The sequence below is a fragment of the Pan paniscus genome, chromosome 9 (genome assembly GCF_029289425.2).
Source record: "Pan paniscus chromosome 9, NHGRI_mPanPan1-v2.0_pri, whole genome shotgun sequence".
NCBI classification, from domain to species: domain Eukaryota; kingdom Metazoa; phylum Chordata; class Mammalia; order Primates; family Hominidae; genus Pan; species Pan paniscus.
The window spans coordinates 2605719-2629317 of record NC_073258.2 but is presented as its reverse complement, the minus strand read 5'-3'; the positions used below and the strand labels follow the sequence as shown (position 1 = coordinate 2629317).

The window sequence follows — 23599 nt, the reverse complement described above, 5'->3', positions numbered from 1 at the left end:
AGAGAGAGATCTATTTTGAGGAACTGCTTATGTGATTGTGGAGGCTTGGTAAGCCCGGAATCTGATAGAGGAGCCCAGGTGGCTGGAGGCCCCGAGGAAAGCTGATGCTGTGGCGGAGCCCGAGGACCGTCTGGAGGTGGAATTCCTTCTTCCTCCTCAGGAGAGGTCCGTCTTTGTTCTGCTAAGATCTTCAACTGATTGGATGAAGCCCACCACATCATGGAGGGTCTTCTGCTTTTCTCAAAGTTCACCAATTTAAAGGTTAGTATTTCATCCAAAAAACACCTTTGCAGAAATATCCAGAATAATGTTTGACCAAACGTGGGCACCACGGCCCAGTCAAGCTGACACACAGCACCATCGAAACCGTCAGCGCTGGGCAATGCTGAGACTGTCGACTGACACCAGAGTCCCGAACGGGCAGGTTCCACGTGAAGAGGGCTTGGGTCAAAGCTGAGTTCCCGACGAGGGGTGTGCACAGGGTGGGGTGGAGGGCAGAGGGCCACACCCTCCACAGGATCTCTTCCCATGAATCCCAAAGTTTCAGTAAATTCTACTAAATCTACAAGGTACTTAGTGGAAATATGTTTTTTTAGATGAAAGGAAGGGGCCAAGTCTTAGCATCTGGCTTAATTTTTTGGAAGTGGTCATTCAGTTTTGAACAAAATAGTGTGAAGTATCAAAGTTTTTATGTGACATGAAGATGGTATTCAAGGTTTTTTTTTTTTTTGAGACGGAGTCTTGCTCTGTCGCACAGGCTGGAGTGCAATGGCACAATCTCAGCTCACTGCAATCTCCGCCTCCCGGGTTCAAGCAATTCTCCTGCCTCAGCCACCCGAGTAGCTAGGACTACAGGCGTGCGCCACCATGCCCAGCAAATTTTTGTATTTTTAGTAGAGACGGGGTTTTGCCACGTTGTCCAGGATGGTCTTGAACTCCTGACCTCAGGTGATCCGCCCACCTTGGCCTCCCAAAGTGCTGAGATTACAGGTGTGAGCCACCGCGACCGGCTGGTTCTCAAACTTGGCTGTGTATCATACTCACCTGGGGGGTTGTTGTAACAGATTATAGGCCCACTCCACTTTCCGATTCGTTTCCAACAAGGCAGGTGATGCTGATGCTGCTGGTCCAGGAACCGCACTTTAAGAATCACTATTGTACGTGAAGAAATAGGTTTCTAATGCAATAAAAAAGGAGCATGCAAATGTTTTCATGCATATGTGCTCTTTCTGGGTCTCTGATTCGAAGAGCTCCATGGAAGAGGGCTGTGCCCCCGTCTGTGCCTCCTCCAGCAGCTTCTGTGGTTCCAAGTCTGGACACAGGGTGGTGCCATGTGCCCACAGGTGTCCACCGGACTTTCCACGTGGTCCTGCAGGCCGAGGTGGCCTTGCAGCTTTGTGAGAGAGGGTGTGCATGGTGGCTGGTCTCCCTCCCGCCTCCCAGGTGCGTTAGGGGTATGTCCAGGGCAAGCTTGATAGGTATGTGCTGAGTGGCTGAAGAAGGTGAGGGTGAAGATTCAGGTAACAGGACTACTTTTGTCCATCCATGGCCTTGAGCGCACCTTCCGATGCTGCCCCTGTCCAGGATGAGCCAGGATGGGCCAGGACGAGCCAGGATGAGCCAGGATGGGCCAGGATGAGCCAGGATGAGCCAGGATGGGCCAGGATGAACCAGGATGGGCCAGGATGAGCCAAGATGAGCCAGGATGGGCCAGGATGAGCCAGGACGGGCCAGGACGAGCCAGGACGGGCCAGGACGAGCCAGGATGGGCCAGGATGAGCCAGGATGAGCCAGGATGGGCCAGGATGGGTCAGGATGAACCAGGATGGGCCAGGATGAGTCTGGAACCCTGAGCCTGGAACCCTGAGTGCTCTTCAAGTCTCAGTTTCCCCAGCTGTTATGTGGGGCCTTAATCTCCATCCTGCAGCTCCACTTGGCCACCTTCTCTTTCTCTCTGGGTCACATCATTTTCTTTCTATTAAAGGGCAGACCTGGGGGTGGCGGGGAAGAGGGTCTAGGCCTCAGGATGATGACAGGAGAGGCCATCTGGGGCAGCCTTGCTGTGGGTGGGGGACTCAGGATCTTTAACCACAGGGTTTGGTTTGAACAAGTGGTTCAAGCTGGGGACTAAAAACAAGGCTAGGATAAAGACCAAAGCTCACTTCTGCTTTTGTGGGGCCCCAGAAGTAGAAGCTGCGTGAGTGTGAAGTGAGGAGGACAGGTTTGTGCTTGGAAAGGTCAGAAAGGTCGGAAGACCGGTGAGTGGGCAGGTGGGAAGAGGTTGAAGGCTGTGGACGGCGTGGCCATCTGGGCTTGAGGGAGGCCGACAAAACCTCTCTGTCCTGGAGGGCAGTGTTTCCTCCTGGCATGGCTGCTCCCACCCCTGCCAGCTCCCTCCTCTCAGCCTTCATCGGGGGCATCACCCACCCAAGGCTGGGCTGGCTGGGGGCTTGTTTGGAAGCCTAACGTCCTGAAGCACAGTGGGCCTCTCCACTGCCCACCCACACACGCCACCTGCACCCCCCACTCCACTGAAGCCCAAAAAGGGCAGAGGTGGAGGCCTCCCTCGGGGGCAAGCCTGGGTGGTGGTGCAGCTAGTTCTTATCTGTAAAAGACAAAACACCGTAGCCTGGGAGACTGATCCTTTGAACACGCACTCAGGTCCACAGCCTTATCCAGAACTGGACCCCAAAGCTATAATTAAAGGTTCAGGCGGAAGGGATTATTACAGAGGAGGGGCAGAGCCCCCCACTGCCTGAGGCTGGTATCGGGAGCCCAGCACTGCTGGAGATAACATTCAGGACACCCTTCTTCCTCTGGCCTCACAGGACTTGGCTCCTGCTTGAGAAACCAAGTCAGATGAAGACGGGCCAGGGACCCGGAAGGTGGGGTGGAAAGCCTAGGAAGTAGTCTCACATTTAGGACAAATGTGGTTTCTGGGGAAGAACAAAAGTAAAATCATGTTCCTAGTGAAATTTGCTCGTATCACCAATTTACCATTTCAAAACAAACAGATAGGGGCGTGATTGTCCATAGTGAGGGTGATGACCACAGCCAAGCCTGGAGGTACAGACAATGACCATGGATAAATCTGGGGGCCTAGGTGGGGTCAGATGTCCTACTGCTTCTACTGGCTCCTGGGCTTGGACTCAGCTGTGGCCTTTTTCATTGTCAGTGATAATACTGTGGGTCATTCTGAAGGAGAAGTGTAATCCCCACAGTTGTCTCTCATGTCTGACTTGGCTTTGTATCCTTCAAATCTAGCCCAGTGCCCAGCATACAATAGAAACTCCATCCATCCTTATAACAACTCCTCCAATCATCCACCCACCCACCTACCCACCCATCCATCCACCCACCCATCCATCCACCCACCCATCCATCCATCCACCCATCCATCCATCCACCCATCCATCCATCCACCCACCCATCCATCCATCCACCCATCCATCCATCCACTCGTCCACCCATTGACTCATCCATCCACCCACCGACCCATGTATCCATCCATCCATCCATCCATCCATCCATCCATCCATCCATCCGTCCGTCCATGCATCTATCCATCCACTTATCCACTCATCTATCCATCCACCCATCCACACATCCATCCATTATGGATCCCTGCATCCATCCACCCATCCACTCCTCCCACCCACCCATCTGCCCATCCATCCATCCATCCGTGCATCTGTCCATCCACCTATTCATAAACTCATCCATCCACCCACCATCCATCCATCCATCCATCCATCCATCCATGCATCCATGCATCCATCCACTCATCTGTTGTCCATCCACTCACCCATCCACCCATCCATCCATCCATCCATATATCCATATGCCCATCTGTCCATCCATCCATGTAACATTGACTGAAAAAGTCTGCTAAACCAGACACTGCTCCAGGCTCCAAAGATTCAGTGGTGAACACAACGGAGTCTCTGCCCTCATGGGACTTACATTCCAGCTTCAAAAACAGAGAGTAAACAAGGTATATCTAAGGAGATGTCATTTGAGCAAAGCCTAAATGATCTAAAGAAACAAGTAAAAACCTGAGGGAAAGGCTGTCCAGACAAAGGCGCCAGTGAAGGGTGGGAGTGCCCTGTGTCTGGGATGTGTTTGGATTATAATCCTGAAAGACACACTCCTGAGTCTTGAAATCCTGAAAGATCAAAATATCTAAAGTGTAAAATCTCTAATATTTAAAATTCCAAAAATCACAATCACAGGAATCATAGAAATTTTTAAAAAGCAGCGCCACTTAGAAAATGAATTTGAATGTATTCTCCAAGGAAAGCCATGTCCTAAAAGAAAAAAAAAAAAAACAACAGCTATTCATTGTGATGCAAGACTTCAGAATATAGTTAATGGGGTCGTGGAAGTTGGCCAGCTCTTACAGAATATCTCTGCATAGTTGCCCATAATCTACTGTAATATGACTTACACAGAAAATTCGACATATATGGCTTTTTCAAGTTGAATTTTCTGTATAGTTTTTTTAGCTTTCTTCATCATCATAAATTGTCAGCATAATTTTTTTACAGTTCACTATGCTCTGATTTTATCCTTGCATCATTTCAATACTGAAGATATAAATTAGAACACTTATACAGTGTTCTAATTTGTTTTAGGCATTTTTTGCAAAACTGACTCCACAGAAGTGCATTACCACAATGTTGTCTGTGTGTATAGGTAAAAAAGGGAAATTTCCTCAATAAATGAAGAGATGTCCTTTTTGTACATCTGCATTTGTGAAAAATTTGTCTAGATCTTGGTTTTTTTGGCGACTGGCTATGTGGTGGTGAACTGCTGCGGTTCTAGATTGAGCCCGTTAGAAGGCGTAGGTTGTTCATCCTGGCTTTTCAGAAGACTGCAGTTATGAAGCTGGGCGCACGCAATTCCCACCCAAGCGGTATGTGTTCATGCATTTCCCCTCTCAACACATTTCTTTACGAATACAGCTCATCTGTGCATAACTGTCATTGGTATGACTGTTTACACTTGCAGAAACATGGATGTTATTATTGTCTATTTTATTGTGTGAAGTGGCCTATGATGTGTTCTGTCATATGTCATGTTTTTATGTTTCTCAAATAAATCCCCTTTAAAAATGTAAATAGATGGCCAGGCGTGGTGGCTCATGCCTGTAACCCCAGCACTTTGGGAGGCTGAGGCGGGCGGATCACCTGAGGTCAGGAGTTTGAGACCAGCCTGACCAACATGGAGAAACCCCATCTCTACTAAAAATACAAAATTAGCCAGGTGTGGTGGCAGGCGCCTGTAATCCCAGCTACTCAGAGGGCTGAGGCAGAATTGTTTGAACCCAGGAGGCAGAGGTTGCAGTGAGCGGAGATGGTGCCATTGCACTCCAGCCTGGGCAACAAGAGTGAAACTCCGTCTCAAAAATAAAAAAATGAAAAAAAAGTAAATAAACATCTTTTAAAGAATTTTAAAATTATTTTTTCCAGAATTATATTTTCAGAATTTTGATTTTTTGGGATTTCAGCATGCGGAATTGTGTCTTTCTGGGCTGTGATCAGCTCATGTCTGGGATGAGGCAGGAGCCTTGGTGGGGTGCAGGGAGAGCAGATGAGGGGTAGGGGCAGGACCAGCAAGGCAGGCAGTGGTCAGAGCACTCAGGCCTTGGGGGTGAGTGAAGCCTGTTGGAGGATGCTGAGCAGCGGCAGCAACAAGACCTGATTGTTCTGGAAGACTGTCTGGGCTGCTGTGTGGAGGAGCAGTTGTGGAGGACAGGTTTGAGGCCGGACTTAGGGAGGGTGGGGAGTCAGCGGGCTCGATGTACACACGAGTGTCTGAGGGAAATGGAGGCTCACACTAAGACATTTGGCCTGAGCAGCTGAGAGGGGCTGCAGAAGGTTGAAGGGTGCGCCACAGGGCCTTGGGAACTTGACCGTGAGGTGGGTATAAAGGCTAGTGGTCAATAGATCCCAGCGATTGTAACTGACGAGGAACAGCTGGGGTGTCAGGCCATCTGGGCCAGGGCCAAAGGAGGTCTGGAGAGGGTGGGTGGAAAGACCGAGAGGGGTCTGGGGCCATGAGGTCAGGTGAGGCCTGGACGAGGTGGAAAAAACCAGGAGCTCAGACACCAGCAACCAAAGAGGAAAAGGCTGGAGAAGATGCCAGAGAACTGTCCTTTGCCAGCCTAGCAGACTTGTGGGTGCTTTCCTCCAACAGGAGCAGGCCGTGGGGCTCTCACATTCATCAGCTTCCTGGTTCCTGGAGGCTGGGTCTCACCCCACCTGGAGAGCTGCAAGAGCTCCATGCTGTCACTGCAGGCCCAGGACTGAAAGATCACATTAAACTGTCCTTCCACCTAATGTTCACTTTGTGATTCTTTGTGTACGTGCACCTCCACTCCCAGACGGGGAACCTCAAGGTGGTTTCCTTTACATGCCCAGTCCCAGGGATGGCTCATGTCCGCACTGGGGCACACCAGGTCACAGATGCTGGTGGCTATTTGAATGATGAGTGGTGACAAGGATGTGGATGGATGCCTGTGTCGGGGCAGGTACCTGAGAGGGCTGGAGAAGGGAGTGGATACCCCTGGGTCTCTCTTGACTAACAATAAAGATAGGACCAGCGTCCTCGTTAGTCCTTGGTGCTGGATTCTGCCCGTCTACTGTATGAGCAGGGAGGAGAAGGGCCAAGGCTACCCCCACCATGTCTTCCCAAGGTTCCAACTCATGCTTTTTAACCTCTAGGCACAGGCTTGGCCTGGAAGCTAAGCCCAAGAAAACAGAGCCACAAGAAGAACAAAGCAGAGGGGTTTATTATAGGAACATTCTCAAACCACAACGGAAAAGATGTCCGTACAGGTGGATGGGGATGGAGATCCACCTCGGAGTACACAGACTTCAGGGGACTTCCTGCCTCGCACGTTCTTTCTCTCCCTTATCACCTAAGACCCTGAGACCCCCACCCTCTGCAGGAGAGACCCACAAAGAAGCCTCCTCCCTGTGGCCTGGCTCCCATCAGGGACAGTCCTGTTTTTAGAGCAAGAACAGTCTGTACTTCAGACAGGATCCCAACCCCCACCCAAATTCAATGTCGACCGTCTGAGCAGTCAGCTTCATTGGCTGCAAATGCCTCTCTCAGGTGAGTCAAAGGAGACACGACGGGGAACCAGGGGGCCCTAGGTGAGGATGTCATGGGCCTGGTGCTCCACCAGCATCTCCATGCTCTTCACATCTGTGCACCAGAACTCCAGGCGGTCCTTCATTCCCTTGATCTGAAATGGAAATCCGGACACAAGGGACGTTAAGACACGCAGGAGACACAGGCCGAGCGGCCGGCACAGCACCTGATGGGGTGACTCTACATCTCCAGCTAACTCTCTAGGGCAGCTCTAGTAAAAAGGACCTCTGAGCGGGGGGAGTGGGACAGGACTTGCCGGGTTAATTCTTATCACAGGAACATTAGAAAAAACTTGCATGAAAGAAAGCAGACAAGAACAGAGGAAATCCACAGGATCGCATTTCCCGCAAATGTAAGAGCGACGTGAGCTCAAATCACAGAACCAGGAACGGATCTGACCAGAGCTCCTATCCTAAGATTAAAAGGCACCGTCAGCACAACCAGTGCCATTGTCATCATAAGCTTTTAAATGCAGGGTTCAAACCCTAGGCTTGCATTAAATTAGGCTCTTAGAAACCCGTCAGCACAACCAGTGCCATTGTCATCATAAACTTCTAAATGCAGGGTTCAAACCCTAGGCTTGCACTAAATTAGGCTCTTAGAAACCCGTCAGCAGTATTTCCTTCTCCAAAACCTCTTGTCTAATAATGCTGTCTTCCCAAATGGCTTCCATCCAAATGAAACTAAGACGGTATAGACACAACCCCTCAAAATCCACAGAGGTGAATAATGGCTTTCAAACACATCACCTGTTGCAAATCCAACACTCGGGGCTGCACCCAGGTCATGTGGACTCGTTTGTCCACCTCGTCTATACTGCCTTTCACCAGCCCCACCGAAAGGGCCTTCATCACCAGAAGCTCCACCTGTGCAGAGAGGGAGGCGTGTGTAAGACAAGATAGCCTGACACACCCCCACGGACCCAGATGGCTTGTGAGAAGCAGATGCCGCTCCTCCCGTCATTTTTTACTGTCTAGGGAGCACAGTGCTCACACAAGAGCCTTGACTCCTCCATGTGGCAGCTTTGCTGCTCTAACACCCTGAGCCTAGGGACCGTACCTCATTCACTGTGATTTTAGCACTTTTGGCAATTTCTTCAAAAGTGAGTTGTCTGTGATTGGCAGGTCGTGTGAAAGTCATCTGGAAAAAATTTTATTAACTATTTTAAACTATTTTTCCAAATAAAAATAGAGAACTGATAAGGATGTTTTGTCAATATTGGCTCTGAAAATAGAGATCTTATTAGTACCCCACATACTAAAAAGTTTCCTAATATTAGACATATATCTTGTTAAGAACAAGCTTTCAATGCTTAGATAAGAAGGATAACAGCAAAATGCCTTACAGGAGTTTCTGACAGTAGCCATTGTTCAATCCCCGAACAAGTACTTGAGGCCACAATTTGCCAGGGTTGACCAGGGTTGACCAGGGTTGACCACGGCAAACCAGAAATCTAAGGGCCACTTCCTGATGAAGCTTAAGTTCTAGTGGGGAAACACAGATGTGCGTGTAGACAAGAAGCGACATGCAATGAGGCAACAACTGCATCACGGGGAGAGGGGCAGCTACTTCATCTCAGTTCAGATGGTCAGGGAAGGCCTCAGGGTGGTGGCAGTGGGGTGGGAGGGTGTCGTCTGAGCTAAGAGCCAAATATAAACTTAAAAAAGCAAGTGGTAGCAAAGGAAAAGGAAGGTGGTGAAGAGAGTGACGCACAGCAGAAGCAGCACCACTGAAAGCTCACACTGCTCAGGACAGGCTTGGAGAGTGCAGCGCCCCCACCTGACCAAAATCTGAAACCACAGACAAAGTGGCTCCTGGGTGTTTGCTTACCTCCATGAGGCACAACAACTGAATTTTCCTCAGAAGCTGGGCTTCATTAGCTGCTAAATCAGGCTGTAAAGTATAGAAAGACAGAAAAATGTCTTCCATGTTTGTGCTTATCAGTTACTTAACTGGGGCTCTGGAATTCGTTCTGTAACAGCAGACCCAACAAAAACCAGCTAAGCAGATCCAAACATTTCACATTGCAGACTGCTGAAGCTCATTAACAACAAGTGATCTGAACTTCATTCTTCTTAGGAAATGGAAAGAGTCGCACCTAACTGGGACACTTTGTCAAGGCAAGGCATTTACAAGGTAAGATGTGTATTAATGCTACAGACACCATTAGGCAGGGCCACAGGGTGCGGGCATTCCGAGAAGACTCTCCCGGTCAAGCTGCTGTTGGGAAAGACACACCCTACGGCCCAGGGGGCTTCTTTCAAGGGCTGCTGCCGGCTCAGCCAGCCAGTGCAAGTGGAGCCCCTCTGAGGAAAAGCTTCCTTAAGTTCTAGAGACTTGTTCTGAATCAAAAGAGCAAGTTATTAATTTATAATGAAAAATATCATTGTCCTGAGAACTAGAATATACGCTTCTGCAAGATATGCATCATCTCTTCTTATGGATCAAAACGTTACCTGTGAGCACAGAATTAAACCAAGGAGACTTGTTGTTTTAATTCAAATAGCAACTCATGTCCTGACACAGGTAGCCCCGATGGGGACATTTCTGCCACAAGTACTGGACAGGTCAAGCCCTCCAGACAGGCTTTGCTGCCTGAACAGATGCTGCCAACATGCATGTACGATTTTTTTTTTCTTTAAATTGCTATAACTAGCCATCTTCCTTTCTGAGTGTCACCTTTTTTTGAGATATCAATAAATAATCAGACCACAGTTAGGTCTGGCTGCATCTGTGCTTTCTGCCTCTTCACAGTGCCTTCATTTATATCTACCCTGCTCCACTATGCATGAATTTTACAAGTTTATTTTAAACTGAGAAAATTGAAAGTTTCAGAAAAATACAAAAATAACCGTAATTCCTACCACAGTTAACATTTTATTAATATTTACTTCTAATAATCTCATTAAAAAAGAACATACTTATCCTTAAAGCTCAAGCCCTTGTTGAGCACCTTTCCCTAACTCCTACCTTCCAGAGACAACTTCACCCAGTGCCTGCCCTCCCCTTGCACTGAGGTGAATTGGCTGTTCTCCCTGCATGGACCTCTCCCCCTCCACGCACCCACCGCTCTCCCCCTCCCCGCACCCGCCGCTCTCCCGCTCTCCCTCTCCCCGCACCCGCCGCTCTCCCCATCCCCGTACCCACCGCTCTCCCTCTCCCCGCACCCGCCGCTCTCCCCGTCCCCGCACCCGCCGCTCTCCCATTCTCTTCACCAGGCATTTGTTCCTCCTTCATCCCATGCTCTCTCCCACCCACTCATGTTAGCCTCACACATCTCTCTTTCAGTTCAGCAAAGATACTAAAATTTTCCGTTTTCTCCGCTGAGTGCACTCTTCCCGTACCTCTTCACTCATTCCTAAGGTCACACAGACGTTAGGTCACTATGACTTCTACATCTTCTGTGACACCCCCTCCACCCAGCGTAGATGCAGGGCCCACATTCGATTCTGTTTTCTCAGAACACCCTCACTCTTCGTCTGCAGCACTGCGTAATGCTGTAGCTAACCAACCACTTAACTCTCTGCTCTATGAGAGCAAGGACTAGCCTATCTTGGTCTCCTCTTTGCCCAGTTCTTTCCTGTGTGCCTAGGGAAGACGCTCAATGAACATCTGTTGTATGAGCGAGTAGATACATGGGGGAATAAGGGCTGGGCATCGTGGGAGTCCTACCTGCTGGCCCCAGGCAGTCTTCAGAGTCTGGAACCGCTCTACGTTGCCACTGTTGAAGGCATAGAGGGTGTCAATCAGCCACTGCCGGTCAGTATTCCTCAGGGACTCCAGCACAGGGTGCATGAGCTGTGAGGATGGAGATGGTCAGCTAGTAACACTTTAGTCTCTCTCTTGTTAAGGAAGCTGAGCTCAGGGTCAACTTACGAGTTCTCCAAAGTTAAAAACTCCCTCGCCGAGAAGTCCTGCTAGCCCCAGCGTGAAGGCTCTCTCCTGCTGCTCAGACACTATGGTAGCAACACAGGCCCACTTACAATCCAGTCATAATAATCAGTCCTGTTTAGCTTTAAAAATCTCGTATAACAAAAAGTAAAAAAACATTGTTTGTAATGGTTGTTATTACAAAGCCTTGACATTAGTCACCTCTTCTGAAGTACTGGGTTGACTTGGATTATACCAGGAACCATATATACATGGGTTTTTTGGGAGGAGCATTCATTTATTTTTCCTAAATATATGTGAATCTATTCATATTTTCAGCTGTGCCACTTCCAGGAAGTGCCGTAAATCTCTTTTCTGCTATGGCAAGGAATAAATTTAAGTTACCTAACCTAGCTTCTTTTCAGACCAGAACTAACTCACTTTCTGTTCCTAGACAGCAAGTCTATTGTTCTCTTGACCACCTTAGTTCCTTTTCCGATATATTTTTCTTGACATACAGTAATAAAAACTGCATCAACACTGTTAAGAGTTGCTGGTCTCCTTAGCTTCAACAGTGTTTTGTCAGAAACATCTAAAATATGCTGAAAATTTATTTTCTGAACATATATTCCCTACACTTTTTCCAAAACTCACTGGTCATTTTCTTTCCACTCTCAAATCCTTGAAAGATTTAATAATTTGTCCCCATACATCTGGAATTTCAGTTTTCAAAACAAGGGTCTCAGCTACAGGCATTTCATGTGCCCTTTACTCTGCAGCAGAAGGGTGGGCGGGGAGGGCTCAGAAGGTGTTTACATCATGGTACTTCCTACAAATACCTGTGACTTAGGTAACAGTAAGGAACTGGAGAAGGAACAGTAAAGGAGCTAGGAGGAATCAGCCTCATTTTCATGTAAATTAAATGCTGGAGACAAATATAATGTAGAAACTAAAGTTTACACAAATCTTCCCATTTTTTTCTTCAAAACAGGATGAATCCATCTGAGTAATTTCTTTTTTGTTTGGATGAGATGGAGTCTCGCTCTGTCACCCAGGCTGGGGTGCAGTGGTACAATCTTGGCTCACTGCAACCTCCACCTCCCGAGTTCAAGTGATTCTCCTGCCTCAGACTCCCGAGTAACTGGGATTACAGGCACCCACCATCACACCTGGCTAGTTTTTTGTATTTTTAGTAGAGACAGGGTTTCACCATGTTGGCCAGGCTGGTCTCGAACTCCTGACCTCAGGTGATCCACTCACTTCAGCCTTCCAAAGTGCTGGGATTACAGGCGTGAGCCACCGTGCCCAGCCCCACCTTAGTAATTTCTGAGAACTGTCACCTCAAGCAACTCACAGATGCTAAGTTTGGAGAATATGCTCCTGTGTGACATGGATTTAATGGCCTAGGTTACCTGGTAGATCCTTGATGTCAACACAGCCCAAAAACCGCAGAGCATCTTTGTAGTAGGACGCGTGGTTTCCGATTGTTTGATAGTATTTACTGGAGAGATCATAGAAACGACTGTGAACCGATGTCACACCAGGAAGGTTGTTGAGCATTTCTTCAACATCTTCAATTGTTTCCTATACACAGGAAGGAAAATCATCTCTCTTTTTAAGTTAAAAGTTTATTTTTTTTTTTAGAGACAGGGTCTCACTCTGTTGCCTAGGGTGGTCTTGAACTCCTGGCCTCAAGTGATCCTCCCACCTCAGCCTCTGTAGTAGCTGGGATTACAGGTTCAAGCCACTGTGCTTGGCTAAGATTTTTAAAGTAATATATTGTGAGATGAAAAGCATCAACTACCAAGGCAAAGACTGATGAATGTGACCGCGTTAAAATGGAAAACTTAATCCAAAACACAGAAAGAAGTACGAAGACAAGCTACAGACTGGGAAACAATATTTACAACATGTATAACCCACCAGCAATTATGACCAAGGAAATATAAAGACACTTACAAATGAGTCAGGAGACAAGCAACACAGTAGAAAAATGGGCAAAAGACATTAACAGGCAATTGACAAATTTGGGGACACAAACAGAATGGCCAATAAACCACTAGTAATTGTGAAATGCAAATTAAACCCCCAACAAGATATAATTTCACTTCTATTAGATCAGCAAGAGTTAGAGCCTGAAACTATCAGGTGTTGAAGACATGGAGCTTCCAGAGTACTCATACGGTGCTGAGGGAGCATGTATCTGGGAAAGGCAGAGATGCACACAGCTTGTACCTGTAGTCTCTAGGCATACATCTTGGTGAGATTCTGCCCACACACAAGGGACCAGGCACAGAAATACTTATGGCAGTACTGTGATAGTAAAAAAAACAACCTAAATCTCTCTCCTTTTTTTTGAGACAGAGTCTCGCTCTGTTGCCCAAGCTGTAGTGCAGTGGTGTGATCTCGGCTCACTGCAACCTCCGCCTCGCAGGCTGAAGCAATTTGCTGCCTCAGCCTCCCGAGTGGCTGGGACTACAGGCGCCCACCACCATGCCCGGCTAATTTTTGTGGTTTTAGTAGAGACGGGGTTTTACCATCTTGGCTGGGTTGGTCTTGAACTCCTGACCTCGTGATCCACCTGCCTCAGCCTCCCAAAGTGCTGGGATTACAGGTGTGACCACCGCACCTGGCCCTAAATCTCTTCAATAGGAGACTGGATACATATGTTGTGAAACACTTATACAATGAAATACCGTATAGGAGTAACAGCACACTGGTTACACATACCCACATGACTCTGAAACCTAGTATTGAGCCAATGTTAAAACGCTTGAGTTACACACCCCTATTTAATGAAGGACAAGGAAATGCATGGGCATGAGAGGGAGCCTGGCTGGGGGAGAAGTGTGGTCTGAAGGGTACTGGGACCCTGACTGTGCCGTGTGGCTTCATTCCTTCCTAAGCTGGTTGGGGCACATGGATGCCTATTACGGCATTCCGTACTGTGACTTATAGCTTTCAATATGTCTTAAAATATTTGAAAATAAAATGCACTAAGTATGCATATGGGTTAGGACTGACAATAAACAAAAGTATCTTTTCAGGGCAATGAGGACATGAACACTTTTAACCCTTACCCCCAATATTTTCTTTAACATTGTGATTAGCAAACACACACACACACAAACACACACACACAAACACACACACACACACACACACACACACACACACACACACACAGGTTCTTGTTCAACCAGGTGGACCAGCCACATGTCGGTTTCACTGCCACCCACATCCATACCTGTCTCCCATCTGCACCAAAACATAATTGAACATAAGAAAGACATAAAAATAGACAGGATACTTCAACAACATTTAGGAGACAGAAGGAAGATGGAGAAATAGCACGTGACATGCCAGTGGTGTGTAGGCTGACCTTGGTCAGGGAGAACCAATGTGCTTTGGGCTGACTGAGGCCATGTGGAGTCATTATTAGACGGATGTGCTGTGGTCACACAGGGGAGTGCTCTTTTGTTTAAGGGCAACAGGCATTGTATCAGCAACTTACTCCTAAGTGGTTTTGGAAAAAAGCTACAGACACATGCAAAGGCAAAAGCGGTAAAAGGTTAGCAATGGGGGGGGGGGGGGGCTGGGCGCAGCGGCTCACGGCTGTAATCCCAGCACTTTGGGAGGCTGAGGCAGAGGGATCACTTGAGGTCAGGAGTTCCAGACCAGCCTGGCCAACATGGCGAAACCCTGTCTCTACTAAAAATACAAAAAAATTAGCCGGGCATGGAGGCACGCGCCTGTAATTCCAGCTACTCAGGAGGTTGAGGCAGGAGAATTGCTTGAACCCGTGAGGCGGAGGTTGCAGTGGGCCGAGATTGCACCATTGCACTCCAGCCTGGGAAACAGAGCGAGACTCCGTCTTTAAAAAAAAAAAAAAAAAAGGTTTGCAATGGGAAATTTAGGTTGGGGTATAGTAGTTCTTTGTGTTATTTTTGCAACTTTTCTGTAATTTAAAAATGTTTTAAAATAAACAGTAAAGAAGAAAAATAGGTTATTTTTTTCCTAGGGTTTTAAATAATCTTAAACCAAAGATAAATCTGCATTATGGTGATCTCACCTTTGTAACCTGTAGGTCCCCGATGTTTAATTTTAGAGCTCCAATGGCTGTTTTACACAGGATCACTGCCTCATCACTACTTTTCACCTAAGACATCACAAACAAAAACAAGAAACCTCAGAAGGTGGGCAGTTGACTAACAAAGGAAGCTAGCGACTTGTACATTAACTTAACCTTGATGACTAGAGGCCTTGTGGTCTCCAAAGGTCTGGACAGTGAGCATGGACACAAACTGTTAAGTCATACATACTCTAAAAGGTATTGCTCACATGTCACATTTACCTTCTCACGAGTCTTTTCCAGAAAAGTAAGAGCCACATTAGGATCTGGAAAAGAAAGAACAATCAGAAGGACCATCAACAGACTGGTTTCTGCTAACCAAGACACCCTTAGGTAGGGTAATCTTTAGGTTTTGACCATAAAGTATAATAAAAACATAATATCTGATACAGAAAACACAAAAGTTCAGTTAACTTATATTTCAAAATAATTTTAACCACCATTTGGATCTGCTCCTTTATAAAACAAAGTGAGACTTACCAGTCATCTGTCTAACTACATGAAGAATGATTTCCACGAGGGACAAAGGATTCACCCTGAAATAAAAACCACCAGTCTTTGAGTACCACTGAGTATCAATGTACTCATTTTCAAAGTGAAAAACGGATGAGAGGGTTTTACCTGTGTTCAAATTCACTGATAAAGTTTTCATAAAGCTGTGAAACCAAAACATGGAGAGAAATTATAGGATGTCTTTTATTCTGCAAAATGAAGACCCCAAACACTATTTTTGGTAAAGAAGCTGCATCAATGCTATCAAGTTGGGAGTGTGCAAGCCACAGTGCGCAGCACACAGTAAGCAATGCATGTTTGCAGAATGATAGGAGACCATATCAGGGCTTATTTACATTCACATAAATGATCAACAGATTACTAAGAATATTAGGTTTCTTCTAGCTTTGGGAATTAGAGTACTGACCTATAAGAACCTCCAGACAGATTCCTATATTCTTTCTTCCAGGTACTGTAAGCTAAATAGACTATCAGATTGAAACGCTCCCTCAGTTCTCTCCCTGTGGCTTCCGGGCTGTTGGTATTTGGACCCTTGTGAAGATGGCCTGCGCTGCCATGTGGTCCCCAGCCTACCAGGACAGGTTTATTTGTATCTATCCTGCTTATTTAAATAATAAGAAGACCATTGTGGAAGGAAGGTGAATCCCCATAAGTAAGACTGTTGAAAATCCTACAGCCAGAGATTCAAGATCTATGTTTAGCAGTTGGACTTAATGCATTTCTTGAGAAAAATAAAATGTTCTCTAGAGAATGGAATTGTGATGTTCAATATAAAAGCAGAATCTGGGCCCAGCTCAAACAGGAAAATGGCAGCCTCTATCTTGTACATTTCCCACCACGTTAAGTCAGTAATGTTGTGTGCAGCATAAATGATACCTAAACTAAAAACAAGGACACAAAAACACAGGAGGTGGTGACCAAAGTCTTCAACAAGGAGAGGGAAGTAAAAAAAGGGAAAGGAAAGAAAAAGACGTAACCGGCCGGGCGCAGTGGCTCACGCCTGTAATCCCAGCACTTTGGGAGGCAGAGGCGGGCGGATCATGAGGTCAAGAGATTGGAACCATCCTGGTCAACATGGTGAAACCCCGTCTCTACTAAAAATACAAAAATCAGCTGGGCGTGGTGGCGCGCGCCTGTAGTCCCAGCTACTTGGGAGGCTGAGGCAGAAGAATCGCTTGAACCAGGGAGGCAGAGGTTGCTGTGAGCGGAGATTGTGCCATTGCATTCCAGCCTAGGCAACAAGAGTGAAACTCCATCTCAGAAAAAAAGAGAAAAAGAAAAAGACATAATGTAGTATCAGGATCGAGTATGCGGCACTACTGTAAGAGACCTGAATGGAGGCTTCTAATTTGTATCAAAGGAAAACAGAAGCTTTTCGTTTGCATCATTTAACTGAACTGTGAACGCTTGTGCCTCCCATCTTTATCATCGGAGTTGACAGTGAAATAAATTTATATCAGAAGTTTGCATCTCACTTTTATGGAGTATAAAAGATTTTTTTTGACATTCAACGCAGTTTTTTTGGAAGAAAGAATATCTTAAAATGGACAATGGACTGTACAATAAGTTACTTGAAATCTTATATCTATCTTCTGTGTAAACATGTTTCAGATGAATTTCAATTAGATTTGAAATACACATTTTGTTCACCTATTAAGTTAATGAAATAAAATTTAAAACAAAAAAGAAATGTTTGCTAATCAAACAGAATGGAGTTCCTTCAGATTTTAATTAAAGCTAATTATGCACCGTTTTCAAATTTCTTAGCCATTCAGCACACTTGAGCACTTCCTCAGACTCCATACTAGATACTACAACATAGAACGTGTAAGACAAATGATGTGTCTTCAAGGAGCTCCTGGTCCACTGAAGACAGTCTTTAAACAAATAAATGACAATACAGTGAGTTTAAGAGCAAAAAGAAAGAAAGAAAAGAAAAGCGCAGAAGTGCATCAGCCAAAGGGAGAGGCTTCAAAGGTTACTGTAGAAGTGGCAATACTGAGTTTCAAGGAATGAAGGGCGGTTAGAGAGGTGGCCATTTGGTGTGGGAGGGTAAGAAGCTGAGAGAAGAACATTCCAGACAGTAACAAACATGTGCAAAAGCACTGAAGAAAAAAATACATTATGTTTCAGGGTCATTTCTGAGGGACACAGACTAGGAAGCACTGAAGATTGGTCTCTGTCCAGAGTGCAAGGCCGAACCAGAGGACACACATGATCATTTCTATTTTAGAAACACGCCTGGGGCAGAAAGGACAGCAGGTGAAAGAGACTGAGAGAGAACAGTCAGAGGCTAGTACTGGCCAAGACAGGAGAGTGAGGGAGCAACCGTAATGAGGATGGATGAATAATTTGAGAGAGATTTAGGGGTAAAGAACCAGACTCACTCAGATGTGGGCCGGTCACAGAGAAGGAGAGCTGACAATAACCCCTGAGTTAGGGGTAACCGGGCCAAGAGCGCCTAGTGTGGGCACAGTAGGAGAGGGAACCTCCAAATGACCTTAACTTTGGATTAGGAGAGCCTGTAGTTCCTCTGGGATATGAAGGTAGAAGGATGAAAACACCCCTGTAGCAATTACATATTCCAATGAGGCACACAAGAAACAGTCAACTAAATAAAATGGCGTTTTTGTCCCGGTGCTGTGGCTCACGTCTGTTATGCAGCACTTTGGGAGGCCGAGGCTGGTGGATCACGTGAGGACAGGAGTTCAAGACCAGCCTGGCCAACATGGTGAAATGCCATCTCTACTAAAACTACAAAAATTAGCCAGGTGTGGTGGCACACGCTTGTAATCCCAGCTACTTGGGAGGCTGAGGCATGAGAATGGCTTGAACTGGGGAGACGGAGGTTGCAGCGAGCTGAGATCTGCCATTGCACTCCGGCCTGGGCGACAGTGTGAGACTCTGTCCCTTTGCCCCAAAATAAATAAAATGGTGGCCAGGTGGTGGTTCACACCTGTAATCCCAGCACTTTGGGAGGCCAAGGCGGGTGGATCGCCTGAGGTTAGGAGTTTGAGACCAGCCTGGTCAACATGATGAAACCCTGTCTCTACTAAAAATACAAAAATTATCCAGGCGTGGTGGCGGGTGCCTGTAATCCCAGCTACTCTGGAGGCTGCGGCAGGAGAATCACTGGAACCCGGGAGGAGGAGGATGTAGTGAGCTGAGACTGTGCCATTGCACTCCAGCCTGGGTGACAAGAATGAAACTCCGTCTCAAAAAATAATAATAATAAATAAATAAAATGGCATTTTTATTACAAAAGACTATTTCAAAGATATCTTCCTTATTAGAAGGAAATGTTTGAACTTTCCTGACATGTATTAATCTAAAAAATTACCTTAAAAAAGAAGCCCACTAAGTCCAGAAAGTCAAAATTACTTCTGGTGACTACAAATTCATAAATACTATCCATTTTACACTTATGCTAGCTGGATCCCAACAAATTTTAAAGGTTTATTCTGTCTATGGGAAAAGTAAACTCAGATCTGCCAACCTAAATAAACATCACCTTACCATGAGGTTGAGGAAATATTTTGTCATGTGTAGAAAAGTGATTTAAAGATAAGAAACCAAAGGACAGAGATAAACAATTATGAATCATCTATCGTGATGATTTAGAACCTTAGGGAACAAGTATTAAGACAGGTCTCAGGCCAGGCACAGTGGCTCCTGCCTATAATCCCAGCACTCTGGGAGGCCAAGGCAGGCAGATCACCTGAGGTCAGGAGTCTGAGACCAGCCTGGCCAACACTGGTGAAACCCCATCTCTACTAAGAAATACAAAAATCAGCTGGCTGTGGTGGTGGGCACCTGTAATCCCAGCTACTTGGGATGCTGAGGCAGAAGAATCGCTTGAACTCGGGAGGTGGAAGTTGCACTGAGCCAAGATTGCACCATTGCACTCCAGCCCGGGCAACAAGAGCGAAACTCCGTCAAAAAAAAAAAAAAAAAAAAAAGCAGGTCTCATTTATCATTTTCCCACATAATCCAGAAGACTGAATGTTCAGCAAAATCTCCAGGCTTACAGATGATTGTAAGTTCCTCTGAATAGTAAAATGTCAAATTGATGGCTATAAACCACAAGAAAATCTTACAAGCCCAGGTGGTGGGGTAGCAAGGTGGTAAGCTCTATTGCGAGCATATAAAAGTAATGTATTCAGGAGAAATGACTCAAAATGTAATTATAAGCTATCAGTTGCAATGCTGGTATGAATCTCTGATTCATTCAGAATCAGAGAAAGCCATCATAGAGTAAGATGTCAGGAAAAACTTCAAAGAGGAGGCTACCAGTGAGCAAATTCGTGGGGATGTGTCAGGGGATCTGGGGAAGGCTGGGAAAGAAGGTGCGTATTTGTCTACTGCTGAAAAAATTCTAAAAGTCCTCTATTACAGAGGCAGCATGACACTATACAGGACTCTCCCTCCAATCCACCTACCCTCAACCGAAGTACAAAAGGTGTTTTATTTTCCACACTACCCAGGACAGAAGTGTCTGGGCAAGCAAGCAGTGCGGCTTAAAGAAGGGGAGTGATGGAAGTTATCTAAGATTCCCACAGATAGTAATCTTCCTCATACCTTACTCCACCCTCTAACTGGGTTTGAACTTTGTTTCTAAAACTACAGTACTAAAAAGAAGCCTATGAACTAAGATACTTAGGCATGTTGTAAGATAGTACTTTATGCTAGAATTTTAAAAAAAGCCAGAATGTCAGTGTTTGAATCCTCTTCTGCCACTTATCAGCAGTGATCTATGGTAAGTTACTTAAAGTCTTATGTTTGCTTCTACATCAAAAAAGTGAGATAATAGTATCTACTGACCAACGTTGTCATGAAGGATATGTGAAGCGCTCAGACCAGTACCTGATGTAAAGTGACTGCTGAATATTAGAGCTTATTATTATTATTAGCATAAAGCCTATCTTATTTTAAAAAGTCCTTGAGCACATTCATATAATCTAATCTGGTATGGCAAATTATTTACCTTAATGAGACCATCTCCTTGGGCAAAGCACGGATCCTGCACAAAATCAAGCACCTGAAGTGTCAGCTGATGCCACAACCTGAAAAACATACAGCCCTTAAGACCTCTAACCTAATATCCAGTCACAGACACCTCCAGCCTTGATGATTCTATCAAGTCACAAATACAGGTTGGGTATCTCTAATCCAAAACTCCAAAATTCAAAATGCTCCAAAATCCAAAACTTTTTGAGCACCAACATAGGGCTCAAAGGAAATGACCACTGGAGCATCTCAGATTTCAGATTTTTGATTTATGGATACTGAACGGGTAAGTATATATCGCAAATATTTCAAAATCTGAAAAAATACTAAATCCAAAAAAACTTTTGCCCCAATGCATTTCTTTCTTTCTTTTTTGAGACAGAGTCTGACTCTGTTGCCCAGGCTGTAGTGCAGTGGCGCCATCTCGGCTCACTGCAACCTCTGCCTCCCAGGATCAAGTGATTCTCCTGCCTCAGCCTCCTGAGTAGCAGGGATTACAGGCATGAGCCACTGCGCCCGGCCGCCCCAATGCATTTCTGATAAGGGATACTAAATCCATACTAACCAGTCTCTACTGTGTAGCAGAAAGAATGCTAAAGCAGATGTGATAAACCTGAGTTCTTTTCCTGGCTCTGCTACTGAATGGCTATGTCACTTTGAGATCACTTAACTTCTCTAAGACTCAGTTTTCCCAGGTATGAAATGGAGAACATTAATCTAGATTAACTCAAAGGGTTATTGTGAGGTTTCATTGGAAACGAGAACTTTGGAATCATACATATCTAACTTGAGATGCTGGCTCTTCTACCTATTAGCTGAGTATCTCAGGGAAGGCAATTAAAATGAGCTTCAGTTTCCTCCTCTGTGAAAAGGATGAATAAAGGATTAAATAAGCTAATATTTAAAACCTCAGGGACAGTGACATAGCGCTTCATCCAAAACCCAAAGGCTAATATTTAATAACGCAGATAAAATGCTTTGAAAATTACCAAGTGCTATAGAACACAAACCATTATTTGCCAAACATTAATTTGCTCTCAAAAACTGCTAATAGCAGAAGGCTGCTGCATGCTAAACATCATCAAAACATGTATGGAACATCTATGTGAAAGGTATTATATTAAATGTTAGGGTTAACAGGGAGGTTACTACAGGAGATGTATTTTCTATGGAATAGCTCCAGCCCAATGCCAGCAATTTATTCTACTCATATTAAAAGGAGGTTACTGCTTAGCAAGAATTTAATTGCTCTGCAATTCATCCTGTTTCTAAACAAACCTAAACTTTAAGATCTTTCTAGGGGCAGAAAGCCCATGAGAAATACAATGGAAGGTAAAGACAATGGGACGGCGGAAGTGGTTGCACCCCGTGCAACCAGCTGCAGAATGAATAGGGAAGACAGCAAAGCTGTACTAGCCTCTGGTTTATCAACTCCAGACCATGAGAAAGATAACTGTAGATACAGTTACACTATGACAAGGCTAAGCACGAATCACCAACATGTTTCCCAAAGTGGGTGGTGGCCCTGAAAGTGTGTTTGCTTGTTAGACTGGAAGCAAGAGCTAAAATCAAAGGCTACCCCTGAACCGTTTTAGTAAGATCCGAGGTAGAGGAGTTCAGAAGCCTCAGTCACAGTCCCCCGTTAAGGAAGCAGTGAATCTCAGACCGAAACATCCTGGCTACAGCGCTTAGCCCTCGTGGTCTGTCATCCCTCTTATTCCTCGACCCTGCCACTCCAGGTTCCTCAGCAAACCTTGCCGGCACAGCCGGTCGCTACACGTCCCCGTTTCCCCCCAACTTGGGTCTGGGCGCCCTCAGCCCATCAAGGGTCCGCTCCTCCGCCCGCCTGCCCCCTCCGTCTCCCTCTATCGCCGGGGCCCAGGGCCCGTCTGCTCGGCGCTCACTTCTTCGTGTAGAGCTCCTCCAGACGGTGCCACACAGCGGGCTGCCCGGGCCCGGAGCTCTGGCTCTGCTGTAGGAAGCCCGGTACGTCCTTCATGACAGCAGGAAGACCCCTGGCACAGAAGAACAACCGGGATGTCAGCACCGCGGGGATGGCTGCCGGAAATGCTCACTCACTTCCGGCGCCGAGCGGCGCGGGGCAGGCTGGGAGCGCCGTAGCCGGCCGGGGGCGGGCCCCGCTGGTTGCTCGGTTACAGCGCGTCTCTGCGCTCCGGAGAAAACTCTCCGGCGTTTGCAGCCCACTTCCCGCGCACTTGGCTGTGCCATTGAGGCGTTAAAGAGTGTGGGCGCCTGTGGTCGAACCCGCTACGGACTAGCTTTGTGGTGTCAGCCTTTGTGACCGGGAATTGCTGCTGTCAAATGAGGATCTTCCCAGTAGTGTTTTGCGAGGACTAGGTGTAAATATAATGCCTGACCATAGTAAAAGCCCTCAGAAAGTATTAACTATCACCGCCATCCGGGTTGAAAAAGGTGTGAGCGCAGGGTACAGAAATGCTGGCTCCAGGTTTGACCTCCGGGGCGAGAGATCAGACACCAGACTAGGGAACTTCCTCTACTCGCCTCTACGTCTACCTGGGCGCGCCGGAGGCGTCGGCAAGGAGGCGGGGGCGGGACGCGGAGGCGGGACCGGGGCGCCGGGGGCGGGGGTGGGAGGCGGAGGCGGGGCCGGGGCGCCGGGGGCGGGGGTGGGAGGCGGAGGCGGGGCCGGGGCGCCGGGGGCGGGGGTGGGAGGCGGAGGCGGGGCTGGGGCGCCGGGGGCGGGGGTGGGAGGCGGAGGCGGGGCCGGGGCGCCGGGGGCGGGGGTGGGAGGCGGAGGCGGGGCCGGGGCGCCGGGGGCGGGGGTGGGAGGCGGAGGCGGGGCCGGGGCGCCGGGGGCGGGGGTGGGAGGCGGAGGCGGGGCCGGGGCGCCGGGGGCGGGGGTGGGAGGCGGAGGCGGGGCCGGGGCGCCGGGGGCGG

General features: G+C 47.0%; 1 protein-coding gene and 1 pseudogene across 3 annotated transcripts; one reads left to right on the top strand and one right to left on the bottom strand.

The window, feature by feature from the left end:
- Positions 1–6772: 6772 nt before the first annotated feature.
- PSMD13 (proteasome 26S subunit, non-ATPase 13) lies at positions 6773–23149 on the bottom strand. 3 transcript variants are annotated; one of them, XM_003806020.5, is made up of 13 exons: positions 22585–23149; positions 20658–20736; positions 15782–15816; positions 15641–15696; positions 15383–15426; positions 15101–15187; positions 12441–12612; positions 11035–11114; positions 10831–10956; positions 8989–9051; positions 8218–8298; positions 7908–8024; positions 6773–7252 (listed from the first exon to the last, which is right to left on the bottom strand). In XM_003806020.5, the coding sequence occupies exons 1-13, from the start codon at positions 22677–22679 to the stop codon at positions 7157–7159; spliced, it is 1131 nt and encodes a 376-aa protein (XP_003806068.1). In that variant the 5' UTR covers positions 22680–23149; the 3' UTR covers positions 6773–7156. The 3 variants fall into 3 exon arrangements, with proteins under 3 accessions (XP_003806068.1, XP_034787676.1, XP_034787675.1); XM_034931785.3 differs by lacking the exon at positions 8218–8298 and having other exon boundaries at positions 22585–22778; XM_034931784.2 differs by lacking the exon at positions 20658–20736 and having other exon boundaries at positions 15641–15816; positions 22585–22770.
- LOC134731175 (signal recognition particle 19 kDa protein-like) lies at positions 16214–16517 on the top strand (annotated as a pseudogene).
- Positions 23150–23599: the final 450 nt, after the last annotated feature.